The 21,792-nt window shown below is 40.8% G+C and overlaps 1 protein-coding gene across 1 annotated transcript in view; it reads left to right on the top strand.

The window, feature by feature from the left end:
- DENND11 (DENN domain containing 11) overlaps window positions 1-21,792 on the top strand; it is a 45,186-nt gene that overhangs the window by 8,293 nt on the left and 15,101 nt on the right. The window contains exons 2-4 of the mRNA XM_519430.8: window positions 7,292-7,391; window positions 8,314-8,472; window positions 19,737-19,890. Of these exons, the coding sequence (XP_519430.3) occupies window positions 7,292-7,391; window positions 8,314-8,472; window positions 19,737-19,890 (413 nt within the window). The remainder of the gene's footprint in view (window positions 1-7,291; window positions 7,392-8,313; window positions 8,473-19,736; window positions 19,891-21,792) is intronic.

Here is a 21,792-nt window from a genome sequence, read left to right as displayed (position 1 = left end):
TGCCCTAAAGATCCTATGCTTGACCTATTCATCCCTCCCTTCCTATTGATCTTTTTATTGTCTCTATAATTTTGCCTTTCCCAGAATGTCACATAGTTGAAATCATACAGTATGTAGCCTTTTCAGGCTGGCTTCTCTTATTTAGCTACATGCATTTAAAGTTCTTCCATGTCTCTTCATGGCTTGATAGCTCATTTTTCTGTATTGCTATAGAGTATTTCCTTGTATGGATATCTCACGTTTTATTTATCCATTCACCTATGAAGGACATCGTGGTTGTTTTCCAGTTTGGGGCCATTGTGAATAAAGCTGCTGCAAACATCTGTGTGCAGGTTTTGTGTGGATGTAAGTTTTCAGCTCATTTGGATAAATACAAAGGTGCATCATTGCTGGGTCATTTGATGATAACATGTTAGTTTTGTAAAAAACTGCCAAACTGTCTTTCAAAGTGGTTGTGCCATTTTATATTCCCACCAGCAATGAATTCCTGCTGTCCCACATCCTCATCAGCATTTGGTGTTTTGAATGTTAGCCATTCTGATATGTGTGTCATGATATCTCATTGTTATTTTAATTTGCAATTGCATAATGAGCATATGAAAAAATAGTCAACATCATGTCATTTGCCATCTGTGTATCTTCCTTGATCAGTTGTCTGTTCAGATCTTTTACCCCTTTAAAAAGTTGGATTGTTTTCTTATTGTTGAGTTTTATGAATTCTTTGTATATTTTAGATAACAGTCCTTTATCAGATATGTGTTTTGCAAATATCTTCTCTCAGTGTGTGGCTTGTCTTTTCGTTCCCTTAATAGTGTCTCTCAGAGATCAGAAGTTTTAAATTTTAATGAAGTCCAATGTATCCATTTTTCCTTCATGAATTGTGCTGTTAGTGTTATATCTAGAAACTCATTGCTAAACCCAAAGTCACCCAGATTTTTCTCCTGTGTTATCTTCTAGAAATTTTATAATTCTGCATTTTACATTTCGGTTTACATGTTTTAAAAAATTATTATTATTTTAGAGACAGGGTCTCACTCTTTTGCCTGGGTTGGGATGCAGTGGAGTGAGCATAGCTCCTTGTAGCTTTAAACTCCTGGGCTCAAGTGATCCTCCCACCCCAGCCTCCCAAGTAGCTAGCACGACAGGCACACACCACCATGCCTGGCTAATTTTTTTTTTTTTTTTTTTTTTGTAGAGACAGGGTCTCACTATGTTACCTAGGCTAGCTACTTTCCATATTGAATAAATTTTTGTGAAAGGGATAAAGTAGGTGTCTAGTTTCATTTCTTTGCATGTAGATGTCCACTTGTTTCAGCACCATTTATTGTAAAGACTATCTTTTCTCCATTGTATTGCCTTTGTTCCTTTGGCAAAGATTATGTGATTAATTTGTGTGGGTCTGTTTCAAGGCTCTCTATTCTGTTCCATTAATCTACTTGTCTGATATTTCACCAATACCTACTCTCTTGATTAATTTTATATAAGTCTCGAAGTTGGATGCATTGTTCGTCTTCCAATTTTATTGTTTTTCAGTATTATGTTGGCTATTTGGGGTCTCTTGCCTTTCCTTGTAAGCTTTGGAATTAACTTGTCAATATCCGCAAAATAATTTGCTGGGATTTTGATTGGGATTGCATTGAGTCTATAGCATAAGTGAATGTGAAATTCCCTGTGCTCAAATTGCTCTCAAGTACATCTGTTGCATTGACACAAATCCAGTAAGTGATAAAAGTAGAACTGACTATATACAGATATGGATATGCCTTTTTTTCCTGAACCATTTGGAAGTAAGTCACAGATATGATAATATGTCACTCCTAAACGTTTGAGTATAAACCTTCTAAGGATAAGAACATTTTCCTATGTAACTACAAGATTATTACTATTGCTAAGGTAATTAACACTAATTCATCAGTTTTTTTAAACATTTCCTATGTAACTACAATATTATTACTATTGCTAAGGTAATTAACACTAATTCATCAATTTTTTTAAACACATGCGTGCCCTTAATAAATCTGTTTTTTTTAAAATACCCATTCTGTCCTGTGCAAGGCATGATACTATATAGAAATGTGAAGACAAGGAAAATTCTCACTTTGTAAAAGTTAACAGACTCCTGCAGAGACAGACGTCAAAGACATGATTATGATATGTAGAGTTAAGGGCCATAGTAGCTCTACCTACTTCCCTTTCATTCAAGGAGTTGTCAGCAGGAATGTGCTTGCCATGGGATAAGGATACCTCTCCCCAGAGTGGTGTTCTGGAGCCTGTGCCCTGTTCTTTGATTTGCCAGCCTCTAATGGACCTTTCTTCCCAACCCAGATGGGCTTATGTCCACCTAGGAGTGAAGGATGTAACTAACAGTATGTCATTCGCTCCCTCTGTTCCTTTCTGTTTCTGTGCAATTAGATTTGGTAGGCACAGAGGAGCAAGGAAGAGGGTTTGAGAACCAGGCTAAGGAATGGGGACTTTATCTTCTAGGTCAGCTGTACTAAGTAGGACATAGGCTGGACATGAATACTAGAAGCCCAAATCAACAGTGGCATAATCAAGATAGGAGTCTATTTCTTTTTCATGTAACGATCAGGTGATAGCAGCCTGGGGCTAGAATACTGGCCCAAATCTCCAGGGTCATCCAGGGACCTAGACCCACGTTGACCGATGGCTCCAGCATCCCCTCTGTGATACAATGCTACATCCACATTCCAGGTAGCAGGGTGGAGAAAGGGGCAATGTGCTCCTTGCCTTTCAGGCACCTTCTGGAAGTGATGCACCTCATTTCTGTCCACATGACACTGACCAGAATTCACTCATGAAGGTACTGAGAAACATAGCCTTCATTTGGAAGGCCATGCACCAAGCTAAAAATAGCAGGTTCTGATTCATATAAGAAGGGAAGAGTGGATATGGAAGGACAGCTTGCACACCTGATATACCTGTATTTCTTTTTTTAAAAAAAATGCCTTCTATAAAATTAGTCTCTTAAGATACTCCTTTTAAAAAGATTTAAGATACTCCTTTAAAAAAGATAATTTGGGGAAACATTAAGCACTGTATTGATCTCATGGAGATTCACGATGCAGAGTGGCATATTAAAGGCTCTGAGAAATACTGCAATAAAGGAATGTGTCTAGCTTTGTTTAAGCTAAGATAATTTGGCCAAAAACACACACATTTCACAAAATTTTGTTTTCTTTTTTGCAGAAGCCCTATTAACATAAGCTTGGGAAATACTACTTTGGGAATCATTGAAAGTGTCTTATTTTGCAGTGACGCAAACATTTTTAAAGCAGTTCTATTCCTAGGGATGTAGTCGGTAGAAATGTGCATATTGTGTTGGTCAAAGTTCAATCAGAGGAACAGAAAAACTAGGAGATACATAAAGGAATTTGTTGCAGGGATTTGGTTTTATGCAACCGTGGGAGCTGTTAGACAATCTATATAAGGCTGTTCTTTGTATCTGATGTTGGAGTTTGAAGTCTACTGGGCAGACAGTTATGAAGGAAGAGAGTAAACTTCTGAAGAAGAGGAGGAGGAGGAGGAAAAAGAAGAGTAAGAAGCTGAAACTCATGAAGATAGGTGGGAACATGGATCAGGCTGTTACTGTATCCAGCTTTGGTGATGTGGGTGTCCTAAGGAGAAACCGATGCCCTTTATTATGGAACTAAACATACACCTGGCTTAGGAGTCAGAGAAACTGAAGGAAGATCAAGGGATGGTGGCTGCAGCATCATCAGGGCTGGCTGCTGCCCCTCACCACTGTAGTAAGCCTGCAGAGAAGCAGCTATGCAGTGGACCTTCTGCACTGACCTTACACATGCAAATATAACGTGGCTACTGATTCACTTCCAAATCTCAGCTGGAAACATACAAAGAAGGGAATTCTGAGAAGGATAGTTCAGCCCAACCAGGTCAATGCATTACAATGCCACTTTACGCTATTTCAGCAGATAGCAAATACAGGATTGTTTACAGCAGTGCCCGTTGCTGTAACTTCAAATTGGAAGTAACCTAAATGTGCATCACCAGTTAAGCAGGTAAACTGCTACATGCATATGATAGAAGTAATAGATGAACAAACTGTTGCTACACACATCAGCATGGATGACATAAAAGACATAAAAGAATGCAAACTATAATTACATTTTGTAGAAACTCAGAAGAGGCTAAGCTAATTCATGAGAGAGGGTTAATGACTTGGAGCTGCTATGAGGGAGGTTTCTGATGTACAAATAATGTTCTTTCAGCTTCTTGATCTGGGTGCTACTTACACAAATATGTTTACTTTGGGAAAATCCATTGAGTTGTACTTTGTGCACTTTTCTTTTTTTAAAAGTTTAAGTTCCAGGATACGTGTGCAGGATGTGCAGGTTTGTTACACAGGTAAACATGTGCCATGGTGGTTGCTGCACCTCTCAACCCATCACCTAGGTATTAAGCCCTGCATGTGTTAGCTATTTATTCTGATGCTTTTTCTTCCCCTTCCCTGCTGACAGGACCTGGTGTGTGTTGTTCCCTTCCTTGTGTCCATGTGTTCTCATTGTTCAGCTCCCACTTATGAGTGAGAACATGCTATGTTTGGGTTTCTGTTCCCATGTTAGTTTGCTGAGGATAATGGCTTCCAGCTCCATCCATGTCCCTGCAAAGGACATGATCTCATTCCTTTTTATGGCTGCATAGTATTCTACGGTGTATATGTACCGCATTTTCTTTATCCGGTCTACCATTGATAGGCATTTGGGTTGATTCCATGTCTTTGCTATTGTGAATAGTGCTGCAATAAACATCTTTGCACTTTTCTATACTTATGCTATACTTCAATATAACATTTGGGTAAATAAAGTTTTAAGACACTGAGTAGTCATGGGCAGGCTGGGTTGGAGGAAAGAAGCTAAATTTGAGCTAGCTGAACCCCGTAATGTGTGGCGTGTGGGTAAACAAGGCAGTAAGTATTAGAAGAAGCAGGTTGGTTGAGTATGAGGAGGACAGAGCCTATCGAGGGTCATTGTAGCTCTGTCCCAGACTGTCCCTTTCCTCTGCTGACCATATACTGCCACTGTTAAGCGTTAGGAGCGTGTATACAGAGGCCCAAGCAGGGGCTCTTATCGCTGGCATGCATCGGCAGAATCACCCTGTGGCAGGGCAGGGAAGATGGTGATTCTATAGACCTAGGGTAGCCCCTGGCACCTTTTAAATCTCCCTAGCTGTCCTGATGCATTCCACAGGAAAAAAACGACTGGACTGTGAAGGTAATAGACATGGATGGTAGGGGAAAATATAGGAAAGCGTGGGGGAACTTGGTGCTTAAAAAACTCGTCTTATCCCCAAGGTCACCCCTCTTTCTTTCTGAGTGCTTTTTCTTATCTTTGACCCTGACAAACATAACATTGTTCGAGGCTTTCTGCTTTATGAACTCTTAATTCCTTTTTCATGCTTTTCACTTTAGTGAATTGACTAAATGATCAGAATCATAATTCCTCTTTTGAAAATAAACTATTTGAAAGTGACTTGGGCTGTTGAGTGTGAGATTCGACAATGCTCTATGATATCTACCATGTCCTGAGACTAGATTGTGTATTCCCTGATGCCCTGAACAATTATCTGAAAGCGTTGTTTGGCTGGGATTATTGATGGTTTTTCTAATGCCTAGCAAATTAGGATTTGGAGTGTTAATAAGAAGTTTGTTCTGAAATGAAATCTCACAAATAGCTTAGTGTTTTGCTTTAAACCCTTTTGAATATGCATGAAAACAACAGGGAGTATTCTATAGTGTTCTCTCAAGACTCCAGATAACACTGCTATTGTGTAGTTCCCTGATTACCGCAGCCCGAGGCATGCTTGTACTTTTAAAATCCTACTTTGGCCTGGAGCGGTGGCTCACACCTGTAATCCCAACACTTTGGGAGGCCGAGGCAGGTGGATCACCTGAGGTCAGGAGTTGGAGACCAGCCTGGGCAACTTGGTGAAACCCCATCTCTACTAAAAATACAAAAAAAATAGCTGGGCATGGCCGGGTGCGGTGGCTCATGCCTGTAATCCCAGCACTTTGGGAGGCTGAGGTGGGCGGATCACAAGGTCAGGAGATCGAGACCATCCTGGCTAACATGGCGAAACCCGGTCTCCACTAAAAATACAAAAAATTAGCCGGGCCTGGTGGCGGGTGCCTGTAGTCCCAGCTACTGGGGAGGCTGAGGCGGGAGAATGGCGTGAACCTGGGAGGCGGAGCTTGCATTGAGCCGAGATCGCGCCACTGCACTCCAGCCTGGGTGACAAGAGCAAGACTCCGTCTCAAAAAAAAAAAAAAAAAAAAAATTAGCCGAGTGTGCTGGTATGCGCCTGTAATCCCAGCTTCGTGGGAGGCTGAGGCAGGAGAATCGCCTTGAACCTGGGAGGTGGAGCTTGCAGTGACCCGAGATTGTGCCACTGCACTCCAGCCTGGGCGACAAAGTGAAACTCAGTCTCAAGAAAAAAAAAAAAAAAAAATCTCACCTTATCCTCTGTCATAACATTGATCCCACTGCACTGTAACTGCTGATCTCCTCTAGCTCTCCTCATTTCTCTCTGGAATCTAATCTCACTGAGGTCAGGGACTTTGTATCTCCAGCATCTAGCTCAGGAGAAACTGAATAATCAATGATGAGTGAATGAGTCCCAAAATTCTGGAAGCAAATATCATTGTCCCTTGAAGAAGGACCTCACTTAGAGAGGAGAGAGAGAGGAGGGGAAACAGAGTTACATTGGTCAGAGAGGTAGGAAAAGCACTAAAATAGTATTCTATCATGAAAATCCAGGAAAAAGAGGAGAAATGTTTGAGGAATTAGCAAATGCTACCTAGAGGTAAACGAGAATGAGAATTTAAAAAATGTTTTGGGATTTTTTCCCAGTCATTAGTGGCTATAGATAGAATCAAGATCTCAAGGGATTAAGGGGAGAACACAAGATAAGGAAATGAGGGTGGAAGGTTAAAAAAACATGCAGAGAAGTGAGGCTGCAAAAAGCAGATTTGGAAGTGGTTGAGCAGAATGACAGAAGCAAAGGCAGCATCCTCATGAGGGAGGAGAACAGTGTTTGAGGGCAGAAATGGGAGGTTCCTTTAGTGTCCATCTCCACATCCTCCGGCGTCATCCCTGCCAGTGATGGAGGGGCTGAGCTCTGAGCATCTCGCTGGTCTGTCTGAGGCTGAGTCAGCAGTCGGTTTATTGAAAAGCCATGTGTGCTAAGCCCTGTACTAACCCATTTTCTTTGAATGATGTTGTTTCTTTTAACTTGCATCTTCCTTTTCCTACAGGAAACATGGTAGAATGGTGCTTACCTCAAGATATTGACCTTGAAGGTGTTGAGTTCAAGTCTATGGCCAGTGGGTCCCATAAAATCCAATCTGATTTCATGTAAGTACTTCTGAACTGGAGTCATCTTCGTACCATTCCCCCCACCTCCACACTTTCCCCAAAGCAGAAGGGCTCTTATTAGGAGGTCTTCGTGTGCTGTGTGTAAATGCCTTGAAAATACATGGATAGTTTTGTGTTTACATCATTTTTCTAGTGAGATGTCTAGCTTTCATCAGATTCTCAATGGGCTTCATGACCTGCAAATCTTAAGAATCCCTGCCTGTAGAGGTTCTCTCACTTTCTCAGAAATTACATGGACCTCACTTGAGGTTTGGTTTTAATGAAAGTGCACAGTTTCAGCCCCGTGTGAGTTAACTGAGGACATCTATGTGTTCAACCTTGAAATTCCAGCTTTAAGTAAGGCCATTTTTTAGTCCTGTGTAGTGGGGCATTCAGAGAGTTTTGCGAGAAGGAACAATGGAAAGAGCTTAAGGGTAATGAAGTGGCTTTAATCTCCTCATGGGGCTTAATTCATGATTGATACAAGTGTGAGAAAGAGGAGGAAATAAAATGGCAGCTCAGTGAAAAATATCAGAGCCTCAGGAAGTAAGGGAAGAATCACTGTGGTTTATGCTACGAAAGAGAGTCCAAGTTCCAGAGGAGCCTGAAGAGGAATGTTGGTTCTGCTTCTCCCATCCAAGTCATTAGTCGTGGTGCAGGAGAGAAGAGATGTGTCCATGATTGTGGGCAGCTGAGCGGCAGGCTTGCCACGGACTAAGTCCCAGCTCCAGCCAAGTGACCTTGGCAAGTTATGTAATCTCTTCAAGCTCATCAGTGAGGTCACGTGGCTTGGCCCGCTTGTTTTCTTGAGGCTGAGCTTTGTCATTGACAGCCCCGAACACAGTTCATTTGTTTTGTTTAGGATTGCATCTCAAAATTCCTCTCTGATCTTGAGCCACACTACGTATTTGGTCTCTTCTAGCTATTTCCGAAAGGGGCCCTTCTTCGGCCTGGCCTGCTTTGCCAACATGCCCGTGGAGAGCGAGCTGGAACGTGGCGCGCGGATGAAGTCTGTGGGCATCCTCTCTCCCTCCTACACACTGCTTTACCGCTACATGCACTTCTTGGAGAACCAGGTTCGGTACGTGGCTTCCGTACATGTGCAGGGAGGCAGCAGGATCCACCAGCTGGTGCATATGGCACGAGCCCTCGGAGACAGCACTTGCGTGCCAGAGCAGCAGATGTCTTTCCAAGAACATCCATGGCGATGTTTCACGCCTCGGGTGGTGTCCTTTCGTTTCAGCCAACGTCCTGCATGATGAGTCTTCACTCTATAATGAAAGCTGGGGTATATTCTGCCTTCAGTTTGGATTTAATACTACCATCACTTTTTAAAATTAAGTCATTTTTTGACAGGTACATGATCTTTGTTTATGCAAAGCCGCAATAGTTACCTCCTTGCCCCAAGTAGGCAAAGAAATCCTAAACTTTTTTAAAGCCTACTCCTTTTATTATTGGGATTCTTACTATGATTGGGATAATAGAAAGAGAACTTAAATATATATATATATATATATATATATATATATATATATTTTTTTTTTTTTTTGGTAGAGACAGGCTCTTACTATATTGCCCAGGCTGGTCCTGAACTCCTGCAGTCAAGTGATCCTCCTGCCTCAGCCTGCCAAAGAGCTGAGATTATAGGCATGAGCCAAGGTGCCTGGCATAGGAAGAGAATTTTTAACAGAAGCAGCAAAACGATTAGTTACTTTACATTTTTTTCATCATGCAGGTAACCTAATTACATTTCAGATTTTGAGGGGAAAATTTATCCCTAATCCCTGAAGCACTGATAAAATGTTACCACTTCTTTTCTGTGTATGTGTGTACGTTTAAAATATATATTTGGCATCATACAATATATATCCTCTTTTATAGTCTATACTTTTAAAATTTATCACTACGTAAACATTTTTATGCAACATAATTGTGATCTTCAGCTTTGAACACATGAACTTGTTTGTGGAAAACACGTTTATTATTTAAAATTTTATATGAAAGTACAGAGGATTTTTAAAAATCCTCTCATATATTAACACTCACAGATATCCATTGACAATATTCCATGAATGCGATTCTAGAATACAAATATCTTTACAAAAATAGGATTAATATTTTATGAATTTAATTTTCTCAAATAGCAGGCTGTGTTAATGAAATATATTAAACATAATTTTACTTATAACTTCAAGTAAATATTTTTTCACAGTAAGATATACTATTCCTTGAAATATTCCTCCAAAATTAAGAAAAACAATTATGAAAAACGTGACAATATGGTGTCAGTACTTTACTGGGAAACAATATATAAACATTAAAATTGATCAGGAATGGTGGCTCACGCCTGTAATCCCAGCACTTTAGGAGGCCAAGGAGGATCAATTTAGGAGGATCAGTTGAAGCCAGGAATTCAAGACCAGCCTGGGCAACAAAGCAAGACTCCACCTCTACAAAAACAAAAAAATTAGCCAGGCATGGTGGTGTGCACCTGTAGTCCTAGCTACTTAGGAGGCTGAGGTGAGAGGATGGCTTGAGCCCAGAAGTTCAATGCTGCAGTGAGCTATGATTGCACCACTGCACGCCAGCCTGAGTGATAGAGCAAGACCCTGTTTAAAAAATAAAAAAATAAAAATCTTTAATGGTTGAATTTTACCATCAAGCACTTTTATTTCTTTGAAAGGATCTTGCATGATTAATACTATTGGCCTGTTCCCTTTATCCTCAGCTGGTTGTACAATTCTTGAATGCTTTCTTCTTCCCCTGAGGATGCTATAGATATTGTTCTACTGTTATCTGAAATTAGTCGTTTTGGAGAAGTTTCTCCATCCAGATACCTATAGAGTCTGTCTTTGTCTGTGCTGTTTCTGAACTTGCCAAATGTTTTGTTTTGTTTTTGTTGTTTTTGTTTGTTGAGATGGAGTCTCACTCTGTCGCCCAGGCTGGAGGGCAGTGGTGTGATCTTGGCTCACTGCAACCTCCGCCTCCTGGGTTCAAGCAATTCTCCTGCCTCAGCCTCCTGAGTAGCTGGGATTACAGGGGCCCGCCACCACAGCCGGCTAATTTATTTATTTTTTTAGTAGAGACGGGGTTTCACCATGTTGGTCAGGCTAGTCTCGAACTCCTGACCTCGTGATCTGCCCACCTCGGCCTCCCAGAGTTCTGGGATTACCGGCATGAGCCACTGAGCCTGGCCTGAACTTGCCAAATATTTATTAGTTCATATCAGTATGTTCTGGGATAGTTTGTCCCCTTTGCTCAATAGACAGTTCTTTTATTTTTAATTTTAGGAACTTTTTCTTCTTTAATAAAATATTTAACTTTTGCATTCTGTTTTTTTCTTCTCCAGGAATACCCATGATGCATATGTTTTTCCCCCATTGTCTTCCCTGTTTGTCATTTTGATGATTATTTTAATAGCTCTTCAATGCTGGAGCTGTCCTATACATTTACTTGGTTATTCTCTGTGGCTGAACATGCAGCATGTTTCTATTTACTGTTTATTTTTTTAGCTGCTCCTCTACCTTTTGGAGCTGTGGAAAATACATTTGCACATATGTCTTTTTCTGTACTCAAAATATTTCCTCTTTTTTTTTTTTTGTCTCAGAAGTAATATTATGAAGTTCTAAAAAAGACCATTTTATTGGGATTTTGACACTTTTAAAACAATATTATTCCTTTTAAAAAGCTAATTCTCCAAGTAGGCAATACAGTTTCATGGTTCAAAATCCAAAAATTTTAAGGTGGTATTATATTGGATAGGGTCCTGGCTAAAAGGCAAGAACAGAGGCCCAAAATTACTATGGCCGGATTACGATAAAAGATTATTGCTCATGTCATAGCGTAGAGGTAGGCAGGGGGTCAAGTTGGGTAGCCTGCTCTGTTCCATACAATTGTTCAGGGACCCACATTCATCTCTTGTTATTCCACCATATCCTGAGTGGTTTTGTATTGTAAGGTGCTCTTTCCCAAATGTTAAAAGCTGCTCACTACTATTATGTTTGCATTTCAGCCCATAGGGAAGAAGGAAAGACTAGAATTTACATATCTCACTTCTCATATTCCATTGTCAAGTCCTCAATCACAGAGACACACCCAACAGCAAAGTAGACTGGGAAGCATCACTACTAGGTGGGTGATCCTGTGACCAGTTAGAACTCTGGGGCACTGGTTACAAACAGGAAGAAGGGAAGACTTGACCTTGAGAAAAAGTTAGCAGCTTCTGCTTCAGTTTGCCCCTCTGGCCACTCAGGTATCCATGTATACTCTTCTTCCCCCTTGTAGAGGCCATTCCTCCCACCCCAAAGGAGACATCACGGAGTCTCATTCAGTTCATGCTTCCAGTCTAAAATCTAGGATTTCTCTGTAGTGCGCAGTAGTCCTTTACGTTAGGCCAGGGCATGGTTCTTCTTACCCTGAAAACTTATAAAAGAATAGACAAGTCCCTCTACTCCCTACCTCCCAAATGCAATGTAGGAGGTAAAGTAGGAACCACAATACAAGCTTCTGTTTGGAAAAGGGAAGAATGAGAAATACGGATGGTCACTGGTTCATAACAACAGTGAAATTCTGCTGAGCAGGAATTGCAGAGTCAGTATGCTCTTGGCTCAACTTTGGTTCTGTTGTGTAGAATCCCTTGTCCATTGTCCTCCATGGCACTTGGCTTTGTCTTCTAGAAGATTCTTTCTTCATTTTCCTCCATAACCACATCTACAGTGGGCATTGGAGAACATGCCTTTCTTGAGGCTGTACAGCTTTAGAACACCTTTCCTGCTGGTATAGATTTGGAGGTCTAGTGGTTTCTTAAGGGGTCAAGAAGTCACAGGCTTTTATAAGCCAAGCATGTGACAATACATGTCTCTCAAAAACTAAATTGACTTCTGGTTTGTTTGCTTCCAGTCAGTTCCAGGTAAAATATCCATGGCCAAAGATCTTCTTTGGGTCATTGTTTTTAATTAGCAGACTAGATTATAGTTACTGGCCTCTCTTTTTGGCCCATCCCTTTCTCCCTCATTTTCATAATAACTTCCTTGAGGTGATTCCCTAAATCTGATCTTCGTAAATAAGCTGACTCCCTTGTCTGCCCAAGAATACTAAACTGGAGACTTTCATAGATGCCCTGAGAGAGACTCCTGTCTCCTGCTTTTGGTGTACAGTAGCATTGGCTTTTCCAGCCCTGTGGGGTCCCAAATTGTTGGAATCTCAGTGGATTTATATTGCCAAGTTTCGAACACATGACCCTTAGTAGGCTGTATTTTATTCCGTTTTTCCTTGCAAACCAGCCAGTTCTTGTTTGTTTTTATCTTATTCTTATAGTAGCTCACTAAAAGCATACAAGGGGCAGTCAACACACACCAGCATTCTACTTCCAACTGCTTCCCATAAAGCTACAAATTCAGATGACACAGGGTCTCCCAAGTTATTGAAGTTTTAGCAGATGTTTTGCTACAAGTGTAACAAGGGTTGCCAGCTTTCTAGTCTGCAATATCTATTTTCTCACCACCCTCCCCTTCCAGCAACAAAGCCAGTGTCTCTATATGGTTTTTGATACTGTAGTAACTCATTTCCAGGTATCGTTTTTGGCTTTTAGAGTATAGGCTAAGTTGCTGTAATGAAGAAGAGACCCCCAATACAGTGACACAGTAAGATAGAATTACAGCTTTTCCAGCATGGCAGTCGTAGTAGTTCATTGTGGGTAGGTGGTTCTGTTCCACTGGTCATTCTTGGACCTGAGTCATTCAGTCTTACATTATGTCATTTTCTAGAGTGTTGTCCTCATCCACATGGTAGAAGCTGTCTCCCCATTACATTGTCATTTTCTAGCATGTAGGAAGAGGGAAAGACCTTGGCTCCATGGAATGTGAGCAGAGGTGGTGTGTTCAACTTCTGGGATCAGGAACTTGAGGGATCTGGAAGTTGAACACACCACCTCTGCTCACATTCCGTTGACCAGTTCTTGGTTACTAGGCACACATAGTAGCAAGGGAATCTGGGAAATGTGGCCTTTAGCTGGGCGTCCACGTGTCCATCTAAAATTTGGAAGGTTCTGTTACTAAAGGAAGAAGAGTGTGGCGGACTACCACTCACATACAGTGAAAAATCTTCACCCAGTTCCCATATCCATCCAAATAATCTCAGTAATCACAGTTCGTTTCTCATGTATCATCCCAAAGTGTGTGTGTGTATATATATACAAATACAAATGTATATTCTTACCGTCTCCCTTTTCTTGCAAAAGATAGCATGTTATTTGTGTTGTTTTGCACCTAGCCTTTTTCATTCAACAGTATGAAAGATCTCATATCAGTACGTTGAGAGTTTCTTCCTTGTTTTCAGCTGTGTCATATGCCTTCTATAGAATTATAGCATTTATCAAGTTCATTATTAATAGACATTTGGTTGTTTCCAGTCCATTTCCTGCTACAAATGATGCTGCATTGAATATCATGCATTTCACGCGTGAGGGGTATATCTGTATATTAAATTTTCAGAAATGAAATTGATGGCTCAAAGGATATATGTATATGTAATTTTAATAGATTCTGTCAAATTGCTTCCCATAGAGGTTGTGCCATTTGCATGCCCAGCAGTAATGCAAGAGAATGCCTGTTTCACCTCAACATTGCCAACACAAAATGAAAGTTTGAACATTCTAACCTGATGGATAAAAGAATAGTACATCAGTATAGTTTTAATTTGTATTTTTCTTATAAGTGAGGTTAAGCACCTTTATGTATGTTTGAGTCATTTGTATTTCTTTTTCTGTGAACCATTTCTAGCCTTTGCTACATTTTGTTGTTTACCTTTTCTTATTAATTTCTTTTACTTTTTTTTTTTTTTTTTTTAAAGAGTTTCGCTCTTGTATCCCAGGCTGGAGTGCAATGGTGTGATCTCAGCTCATCACAACCTCCGCCTCCCGGGTTCAAGCGATTCTCCTGCCTCAGCCTCCAGAGTAGCCGGGATTACAGGCATGTGTCACCACGCCTGGCTAATTCTGTATTTTTAGTAGAGGTGGGGTTTCTCCATGTTGGTCAGAGTGGTCTCTAACTCCCGACCTTGGGTGATCTACCCGCCTCAGCCTCCCAAAGTGCTGGGATTACAGGCATGAGCCACCACACCCAGCCTTTTCTTATTAATTTCTAGGAGTTTGTACAATAGGGAAATTTTTTCTTTGTTGTATAAATTGAAAATATTTTACCACTTTGTCATTTGTCTTTTAACATTGCCTTCTTGTCATGTAGGTGTTTTTCTTTGAATTCATTCATCTTTTTATGGCTTCTAGATTCTGAGTCATAGCTAGAAAGGTTTTGCAGCTTGGTGATTAAAGAGGGCTATAGGTAACATAAGAGAAGAGACTTGTATGACAGAGTATGAGGAAAAGAAAGAAGCAGAGTTAGATAAGCTTAGGTCTAGCTTAGGATAATACTTGAATACAGCAGCAACTTTTACATAAATTCACTAGTCTTCATTTCTGCAACACTTAATCTGTGTTTTATATTTCTTCTGACTTCTGATGTTCCAAACCTATTTATTTGTATTTCATCTACAATTTTTGCCCTCAGTATCTCTCTAAAGAGTCTTTGTAATGATTATTTCTTAATCAGAAGATATTGGAGAACTATTTCATAATTTAAAAAATTAAATTAGAGGCAGGAGGGACTGTTATTGAATAAAGGGACCTACGACTCATAACCACATTTTACCTTGCTCAGATCTGAATTCAAACAAACCAACTGTAAAATAGCATTTGGGGGACAGTGGCTGTATTTTGAATGTGGACTAGATATTTATATTAAGGCATTATTATTGTTAAATGAGATAATGGCATGGTGATTATGTGTTACGTTATTTAAACAGACTTTATCAGTTAGAGATGCCTTACAAAGCACTTATCAATGAAATGTTATGAGGTGGGATTTTCTTTAAGACATTCTAGGAAAAAAGTGGTAATGGTAGGGTATAGGGTATAGATATAACCATATGGATCAAATATTGTGGAAGCTAGATGATAAATACATGGGGTTCATTCTCTTCTTTCTACATTTTGTGTATATGTTTGAAAATGTTCATAGTGAAAAGTTTAAAATGACTAAGTACAAAATTAAGATATAGTTATTATAGGAAACTTTAAAAAATAGAGAAAAGCTCAAAGAAAAAAATGATCTCACCAGCCAGACATATCTACTGTTAACATTTCGTTTTATACCATTCTAGTCTTTTCCCATGTGCAAATATATATTATACATACACGTTTTATTTTATTTTATTTTTTTAAAAAGGATTATTGGCCGGGCGCGGTGGCTCACGCTGTAATCCTAGCACTTTGGGAGGCTGAGGCAGGCAGATTGCCTGAGCTCAGGAGTTCGAGACCAGCCTGAGCAACAACGGTGAAACCCCGTCTCTACTAAAATACAAAAACTTAGCTGGGCGTGGCAGCGTGCGCCTATAGTCCCAGCTACTCGGGAGGCTGAGGCAGGAGAATCGCTTGAACCCAGAGGTGGAGGTTGCGGTGAGCTGAGATTGCACCACTGCACTCCAGCCTGGGCAACAGAGCAAGACTCCATCTCCAAAAGAAAAAAAAAAAAAGATTATTGAGGTCATTCAGTATGTAAATTTTGTAACTTGGTATATTAACCTTTCTGGTGTATCATGAATTATGTCCTCAACATTATTGTGGTTTCACAGCATTTCAGTATATAGATACATCACAATTTATTTAACTGTTTCACTGTTATTGGGCTTTTAGGGTGTTCCTTGTTTTTTTCACCCCTGTGAACATCAGCATCCTTGTGAGTAAATGACTGTTCACGTGTAGAAATAGTTCTTTAGGCCTCACTCTGAGAAGGAGAATCATTAGATCAGAGGATGTGTACAATGTACAATTTAATACAAGCTGTAAGTTACCCTTCAGAAGGTGGTGTCACAGTATCCCTGCACCCGCAGTAAATGGGAGTGCTTAGTTTTCTGCATTTGCAAAGCCAGGAGCTAGAAGACAATTTGTTCAGACACATATATATATATACATATATATATATATACACACACACACACACATAAATATATATAAATATATATACACATATGTAAATACACACACACACATATATATATATATATATATATTTTTTTTTTTTTTTTTTTTGAGACAGTCTTGCTCTGTCACCCAGGCTGGATGCAATGGCGTGATCTCTCTCGGTTCACTGCAACCTCCGCCTCCTGGGTTCAAGCAATTCTCGTGCCTCAGCCTCCCGAGTAGCTGGGATATTTAGTAGAGACAGGTTTCACCATGTTGGCCAGGCTGGTCTCGAACTTCTGGCCCCAAGCGATCCGCCCACCTCAGCCTCCCAAAGTGCTGGGATTACAGGCGTGAGCCACCACGCCCGGCCTGTTCAGACCAATAATTAACACACCAGAGTGATGAAGTGTAATTGTCGCACAAAGGCATCTCTGATTCTGATCGTGGATGAATTATTGCCAGTGTGGTAGGGACAGGCAGGGTCAGTTGCACTGGGCATCTGCATGGCCACATATGGCTGTGTTTTATCAGTGAAGGAGCTGTGGGCTTAAGGAGAATCCCAGGGTCTCTGGCCCAGCAGCCTATGGCTTCAGATTAATAATATATATTGAGCCGGTTATTCTCTAGTTTTTACAGTGTCACGGCTCTTGGACAGTTTCCATAGGTGGTTTGGCGTGCATTTCGGTGTGGTGGTTTTTCTGCATTCTTGTAGGTAAGTTCACCAGGAAGGGCTGCTTTGACATCATCTTTGAAGACTAACTTATCATCCAGCACTCTGAGCCTTGTGTCAGTACTTTTTGGTTTTCTTGATATTGTGGTTTGACAATCTTGTTTGTTGCAAAATCTGTAGTGTGTTTAGATTTTGAGTCTTTCATACAGCAGTTGCTTAACATTCATCCAGGAACTGCCAATTTGTATTTTTCTCTATGTTCAGATTCCATATTATTGCCTTGTTCTGTCCCATCAGTCAGTAATATCTGAGGCAATCAAAGGACAGAATCCTCATATTAGTTCTTTGTCTAAAGGACTCTAACTTTTGTACTGAACTTTTCTTTAGAATCGTGGTTCAAGTATACAGTTTAATGTAGTCAAACAGAAAAGACAACTGAGCAGCAAATCAGCAAACAATAAACCTAGAAAATGAAAAAATATTTCCCTTGACACAGCTCCCTTTAACACAGAAAATATAGTATTAAAAATATAATAAAATGATTCTCAGTATTCTTTTTAGGGAAATTTGATACTAATGAAACACCTTTGAATGAAAAAATATAAATTACCCTTGACACAGCCCCCTATAACACAGAAAATGTAGTATTAAAATATAATAAAATGATTCTCAGGGTTCTTTTTAGGGAAATTCCATCCTAATAAAAACACCTTTGAACATAATTACCTTTGTATGATTTTCTGTGAATCAGACTTTCGTCAGTTTGACAAACTTCCCTAAAAAGTATCTGAAATCTGCCATCTTCTCAGAATAGTCAGACACAGCTTAGACCATGGGTTTCCTGTCTAGCTCATGAACATTTGTAAAAGTGAGCTAAGTGACTACAAGCAACCTCCTCCCAACTAGTTATTTGTTATAGGAGGACTATATTTGTTACAGTAGGACTACGTCCTTGTCAAAACTTACAATGCACAGGAGCCCTGAAATTGGAGCTATCATCCATCTTACATTAGTAATCATTATATGAATATAGTGATGATTTTTTTCCTTTTTAAAATATAAATTTGTCTGAAGGTCTCTTGTCATCACTTTGACATAAGAGCTGTAAATCACTCTGGAGTAGAGATGGTTGGAGAATAGAGGGCTATAGTTGGTTGATGAAAATCTTGACTCAACAGTTTGTGTCATAGTTTGGGGTAAGCCACCGTGGCAGTTTGCAGAGGCGGTGTGGCAGCGGGGAGTGCCTATTTTTAATCACTGCTGTTCCAGGGCCAACCATAATTAGGGATGTTTCCCTTGCTCAGTGAAGCTATATTTTGCTTTTTGTTCATTGATTGATGGAAATTGTAGGACACTGAGAAAATAAAGATGGGCTAGGAGGGTTTTGGCGCTTTTTATTCCTCCCTCAATTAGGGCTTTTCCGGGGCTGCATAACAAAGTGCCAAAACTGAGTGGCTTAAAACAGCAGAAACATACTGTCTCACAGTTCTAGAGGCTGGAAGCCCAAAGTCAAGGTCTCAGCAGTGTGAGTTCCCTCTGGGGCTATGCAGGAGAATCCGTTCCAGGACTCTCCCTGAGCTGCTGGTGGATGCTGGCAATCTTTGGGGTTCCTTGGCTTGTAGATGCATCATCCCAGTCTCTGTCGTCACGTTCACCTGCTGTTTGCTGTATGTGTGTGTCTATGTGTCCAAAAGTCCCCTTTCTATAAGGACAGCATTCATACTGGACCAGGGCCCACTCCAGTAACTTCATTTTAACTTGATTACCTATGTAAAGATGCTATCCAAAAAAGGTCCCATTCTGAGTGAGGTGCTGGGGCCCCATCTTTTTTGTGGGGACAAAATTCAACCTATAACACCCCCATTAAATATAGTGACAAACAGTCCTCACAGTGCTCCTGTGCTCCACTGGGGGGCAGGATTCTCCACTGTTGAAATGGCCCAGGGCTTCGGTGCTGCCTTCTGGGTTCTGGGGTTGGCCAGCAGGACCAGGCACAGCCAGGCTCTGTGACCCGAGCCGGTGGGGCGGGCAGAGAAGAGATTCTGATGCTTTTTATTTCTTTATTATTATACTTGATGCAGAAATTATGAGCCCTGATGACATCCAATAATAATTGTTTTCCCTTATTTGAGACATTTGGGGTAAGCTCCGTATTCTTCCATAACAACAAAGCAAGCAGGCAAGCGTGAGTTCTCTAAACAAAGAGCGGCTTTAAGCAGGGAATTTTAGGCTTCCAAGCTGGCCCTTCTCACAGGAAGCAGCCATTCTCTGGGAAGTGGCACCCAGTCTCCGGCGTACCTTGCTCAAGAACAATAGACATTAGTTATAGTCTGTTAATTCTGTCTGTTTCCCATGAGAAAAAGAATGTGTTCCATGGTGTTGTCAGGGAGTTTCAGGCCCATGTTTGAACTTTTCCTAAGGATCTTCTGTAACATCAAAGGAGGTGACCTAAGCAACCTCCAAATGGGGATCTTTGGAGTATGTCAGGGCCTTTGCCCCTGAGTGCTACAGCCCTTGAGGTGGGCGGAGGGTAGGAGTGGTAGCAGAGCTGTGACCAGGGCTGTTCTCACTGTGTGTGTGTGTGTGTGTGTGTGTGTGTGTGTGTGTGTGTGTGTGTGTGTATGCATGCATGCGTGTGTGTGTGTGTGTTTTTCTGCAGGCACCAGTTGGAGATGCCAGGACATTACTCTCATCTGGCTGCCTTCTATGAGGACAAAAAGGGGGTGCTCCATGCTGGTCCCGGCAGAGGCAGCAGCCTGCCCCCTGTCTACTGGCTGCCTTCCATCCACCGATACATGTACCCTGAGATGAAGGTGAGGTTAGCCCTGCTTTTCTTACATGATACTGGATCTGTATCTGGGAATAGTAGCTGTTGATTAATTTTTAATGAATAAAAAATTTATGTCTTTGGATCATACAAAATGTCTACTTTTGATAGAACAGAGTTGCAACATAAGCATTTGGTTTTTTTAAAACATAAGGCAAGTTATCTTAAACAATATGCTTTCTAGACACTTCTGTAATCATAGTATAAAGGCGTGTGTGATAGGCCAGTTGTGAAAAGATAGATTTAATTCTGTTGATTGCTTCTGATATTTTAACACTAGACATTTGAACTAAAGATGAAGAGTCTGATGAAGAAGTATGACATTTCTTAGTTAAGACACTTCTGATGTTACTTCATTCTGTATTTGTTCCTGAAGTACTTTGGCTTTGGTACTAGAATATGCCTATTTACAGTTAGCAAAACACCCAGCAAAGCGTTAGGTGTTGGAAGGGTGCAAATATGACTAAGAACATGAATCTCCTCTTTCTCTTCTGTCTCTGTCCCCTGTGGTTGGTCACAGGATATTTCCATGGAAACCTAGGGCTCCCCTGGTAGAGAAATTATGCCAAGAGTCCAAGGGAGAACTCTGGGAAGATGCCTTGGGAGAGGACGCGGTCCCTGAGTATTTGGCTAGGTGGAAAGTGAGGAATGCTGATTCCAGAACCAGGAAAGGTGTGAGCAGCAGTGAGAACCATGGTCTGTCACTTTCTCAGCACCTTCTGGGAGTTATGCATTGTGCCAGCTATTTATCTGTACCTGTTGCAGCATTCTCTAAAATAAAAGTAAATGTTTTTTGTTTTTTGTTTTTTTAAATCCTTGTTTTCCAGCGAAAGCAACTGAGGCTTATAAAGGGCTAGTGACTTGCTTTAGGTCTTATAGCTAATAGGAGTTAGAGCTAAGATTTAAACAGAGGTCTAGTGCCATAGCCAGTGCATGTTTCCTGCCCCACTTCATTGTCTTTGCAGAGATGTGGACACGGAAAAATGCAAGACAAGTTCATGAGACATGAGCAAACTAGTTTGGCTGGGATTAAATGTTTGTCAGCTGGCATGAGGGAAGCGATTGGAGAAATAGGCTGAAATTAGATTGTAGAGAGCCTTAAATAGTAGACCCTGGAACTTGAATCCTAATAAGTACCAATTAGGGACTTACCAGGTAAAGAGACCATGTAGGTATTTCAAACTAATTTAATACAGGAAATCAGTAATATAGGAGTTGGAAGGCTGAAGGAGTAAAAAAGGAATAGGTAACCCATATTTAGTAATTATAGATAATAGCCTGACTAACACCCTATATTAGTGATTTATTGCTGTGGAACAAATCCCCAAATTAATGGTTTAAAACAGTACATATTTATTATTTCACAGCTTCTGTAAGTCAGGAATCCCAGCATGGCTTAACCAGATTCTCTATGTCACAATCTCTCATGAGATGGTATCAGCCAGGGTTAGGGGCTCATCTGAAGGTTTGACTGGGGAGGTATCCACCTCTAAGATCAGGTGGGTGTTGGCAGGATCAAATTTCTTGAGGGCTGTTTTGAACTGAAGGCCTCAGTACCTTGCTGGCTGTTAGTTGGGGGCTCCTCTCAGTTCTTAGCCATGTGGGTCTCTCCACTATGTGAGCTTGCTTTATCTAAGCCAGTAAGAGAGTGTACTAGCAGGATGGAAGTCAGAACCCTTTGTAACCTAACCATGGAAGTGACAGCCCTGCAATGTCACCATATTTTCTTAGAAGCAAATTACTCAAGAGCAAGAGGGGATTGCATAAGGCTGTAAATACCAAGAGGTGGGGATCACTGGGGACTATCTTAGAGGCTGCCTGCCACCCTTCCTTAGGGCTAGGGTAACAAAGCAAGAGAAGCAGAATGATCAAAACCATGGGAGCCTGC

This window comes from Pan troglodytes, chromosome 6, assembly GCF_028858775.2.
Source record: "Pan troglodytes isolate AG18354 chromosome 6, NHGRI_mPanTro3-v2.0_pri, whole genome shotgun sequence".
NCBI lineage: Eukaryota > Metazoa > Chordata > Mammalia > Primates > Hominidae > Pan > Pan troglodytes.
Note: the sequence above shows the minus strand (reverse complement) of the source record. Positions and strands in the feature narration are given on the sequence as shown.